Raw genomic sequence first — 3,274 nt, forward strand, 5'->3', positions numbered from 1 at the left:
TACAGGGCGCTCATATTATAAGGTAAGGTTATAAAAACCATCTTTTAAGATCATTTTAGTGAAAGTTTCATGCTTCAAGGCGTACCATTCACTGCTCAAATACTAAAAAACCTGCTTCCATTGAAGATATAAAGGGCGCTCATATTATAAGGTAAGGTTATAAAACCACCTTTTAAGATCATTTTAGTGAAAGTTTCATGTTCCTATCTCATAGAATTTAAGAACAATGATGAATAAATCATTTTCGAGCAAAATTTAAATGGCCGGCTGAATATATTACCGCAGGAGACGCAGCCGCGGAATTTAAATTACCGTGTCAAAGGGTTAATTACATACATCCTGAGATATCTTATGAATTATCATCCCCTTCCCCAAAGTCCAGAAACAATAACTGTATCCACACTGGTAGCCATCTGCACTTGCGTTTTAACTCTCGTGTCTTTACACTGCAGCAATTGTTGCAAATGATACGTGCTGTCAAGTTCATCTATACAACTTTGCAGTTATGGTAATTGTGGCCATGCTATCCCACCACATATTACTTTATTATAATCTCATGATAATTACATATGCCTAATATGAGTTTCAATCAGAAATAATTGTGATGGGAATGCTATGCTTTGTGCGTAAGATGGCCCATGCTCTTTTTAAACTTAAAGGATCACCTTATATGCTTATATATGGTACTTGCCAACAGGCTCAATGCTACTGATGTGGTCGATGAAGTCCCACTTGCCCAGGTACAATGTAATCTCATCACTGGCAGAGCATTTCTTCAACACCACACTGACAGACACTGCACCTTGTTCACTGACACTTCTGTATACTGTCACACCTCAGTCGCTTCAGACGCCTGTCAGCTAACACGATCATGCTAATGTAACTGAGGGCAGGGACACCAAAAGATCTTAAAATAACAGGGTGTGGAGACACATGACATTGTGAGACATTGAGGTTCCCATAGTTTCTAGATAATCAGCTCACAGGTGGCAGTGAGGTTGTCAGCAAGTGCCGGCCGCCCTTCACCCTCAGGAAGATTCCTGGTACTCATTTCTATTAGAGGCTGACTCAACCGCATGGCCATACTGTGGCTGGAAGGATTAAGTCAATGGTCAGTAACCTCATCATGAATTGAACCTGTAGCATAGTGCCCCAAATGCTGTATTCTATCCTTTTACATCTAACACTGAAAATCTGTTAAAAATAACATTATTTTCTGTGAATTTCTCCATTTCTCTCCTGTTTTTAACTGAAATGATAGTCCTGTTAACATGAGAGAAAGGGGGGAAAAAAGGGGTAAAATGTATAAATGCATGCAAGGGACAATGACTGAATAAATTTTATTGTAAAATCTCAAAATAAAGAGACAAGTTTGAGATGAAAGGATTAAGTGGAAGATAATATTAAAGTGGATTTTAGAGAAATCATTGCCGAGTTCCACTTTTGTGACCAAAGTTAAGTACAGGCTTAAATCACTTGATTTCTCTAAGTTTGTCAAACCTTGCAGCATTACTGTCTATACTAGACCATTAATTGCTGTATATACATATGTCTTTTAAGAGTGAGGGATGTTAGTAAATCAGAGACTAACTCCAAAATAGTGGAAGCTGAAGGATTTCTCGGGAGCTGCTGGGTATACAGCCCTCTTCTCCCTTAAAGTTCTTTCAGATTTTTCAATTTCAATGGGTTCCATATTCAGGCATAGATGGTTGCAGTGCATGATGGCTATATATTCTGTTTTTTTGGTTTCTACAGAGTGTTTGGCAATAGCTGATTCTTGTTGTCCCTTAAGATATTTCAAGCCCTTGTACTGACTGTATGTGCCCAGCTAAGTAACAAAGGTTTGTACCATGGAACTGATCACACACTGTAGCTGTGTTTCTGCAACACCTCTGCCAGCAATATTGTGAGTTTGTGTGCTGCTCTGAACCTTCCAGAGGGATCCCTGGGTTCCGAGCACTCCCTCACCAATTCCACTATATGGGCATGAGCAGGTGGTGTGTCATGAAGCAGCCCACCAGGAATCATGTCCGGAGCAGCCAGTGGGCCAAGCAAGTGCTACAATACACACATCAGCATCAGAAAAATAGAACAAACCCATCTTCTGATCGAAGAAAGTCTTCTGGGTTTTGGCGCCGTGTATTATTCGTTTTGGCCGACGTTTCGGAGGAACGTATCGCCTCCATCTTCAGAGCAGGTGAATGGCTATGCTACTGCTCTCTGCATTCACAAGCCATTCACCTGCTCTGAAGATGGAGGCAATACGTTCCTCCGAAACGTCGGCCAAAACGAATAATACACGGTGCCAAAACCCAGAAGACGACTTTCTTCACAGTCATTGCTGTGAAAACCTCAAAACTTACATCTTCTGATCGTTTAACTTCATTGTGTACGAATTTATGTTCCTTCCATTTGTACATGGACAAACTGAACTGTCACTTACAGTGCAGAGTGTCATAAAATAAATTGTATTCATTACATTTTTAACCTTTCAAGACCTAAAATTCATCTAAAATATTTAGTTCCTACCTCACAGAAAGCATAAAGCATCTCCATTACCAATGATGTTTAAGCGAATAGCTGCAGCTATATCACATCATATGAAACCCGTAAATACGCACAGGACAAACTGTAGAGTTTTTACTGTCAAAGAAGGAGGTACATAGAGTATATACAGTATACTTTTTTTAAAGAGCTAAGGTGGAAAGTCCAAATAAGAACTAGATGAACAATGAATTAAGTATATATTATATAAGTAGCTTAATTTGCATTCCTTTAGAATTATGATTATTTTCATGTGTTTCAACTGTCTTGATTTTGAAATGAGGGAGAGAGTCATATATTTGGTGTCAGAAACATTTGTGAAGACAAAGAGGGGTGAGAGGTGTCAAGATAATGGGCACATAAATTTATTCATGGATATGTGTATCCCCCCCTCGTTGGTGTCTCCACCTTATCGTGGTGAGGGGGTTTGAGTATGCCAAGGACCCTGAGAGCTATACCAGCGGTAGCGTAGCTACTGGCAGGGCCTCCCTTGCTGGACAGGTCAAAGGGTAGGCATCAGACGAAGAGAGACACCAAAAACTGATGCCGGAAGCAGCGTCATCAGTAGCGACTTGAAGCACAGAGCAAATGATGCTCGAGATGGTTCAAGTTCGTATAGCAGCAGGTGTGACTAGAGTGGTTTGAACGGCTGCTGTACTGCGATGTGGAAAGCAAATGGAAAAACTACCACATTATCACTTTTCCTGGATAGTCTCTTTCCAAAAACAGA

At 40.3% G+C, this 3,274-nt stretch overlaps 1 protein-coding gene across 8 annotated transcripts in view; it reads right to left on the bottom strand.

Moving 5' to 3' along the window:
* The window catches only part of LOC111866651 (divergent protein kinase domain 2A), a 37,590-nt gene that overhangs the window by 9,512 nt on the left and 24,804 nt on the right, over positions 1 to 3,274 (bottom strand). For 4 of the 8 annotated variants that reach the window (XM_023855810.1, XM_023855811.1, XM_023855805.1 and 1 more), the window contains one exon: positions 1,705 to 2,058. The exons of 1 other annotated variant lie outside the window; for it this stretch is intronic. In XM_023855810.1, the coding sequence (XP_023711578.1) occupies positions 1,861 to 2,058 (198 nt within the window). In that variant the 3' untranslated portion in view covers positions 1,705 to 1,860. Of the gene's footprint in view, positions 1 to 1,062; positions 1,092 to 1,704; positions 2,059 to 3,274 lie in introns of those variants that run through there. 3 more of the 8 variants (XM_023855806.2, XM_023855807.2, XM_023855808.2) reach the window with 2 other exon arrangements.

This window comes from Cryptotermes secundus, unplaced genomic scaffold (assembly GCF_002891405.2).
Source record: "Cryptotermes secundus unplaced genomic scaffold, Csec_1.0 scaffold1755, whole genome shotgun sequence".
Taxonomy (NCBI): Eukaryota; Metazoa; Arthropoda; class Insecta; order Blattodea; family Kalotermitidae; genus Cryptotermes; species Cryptotermes secundus.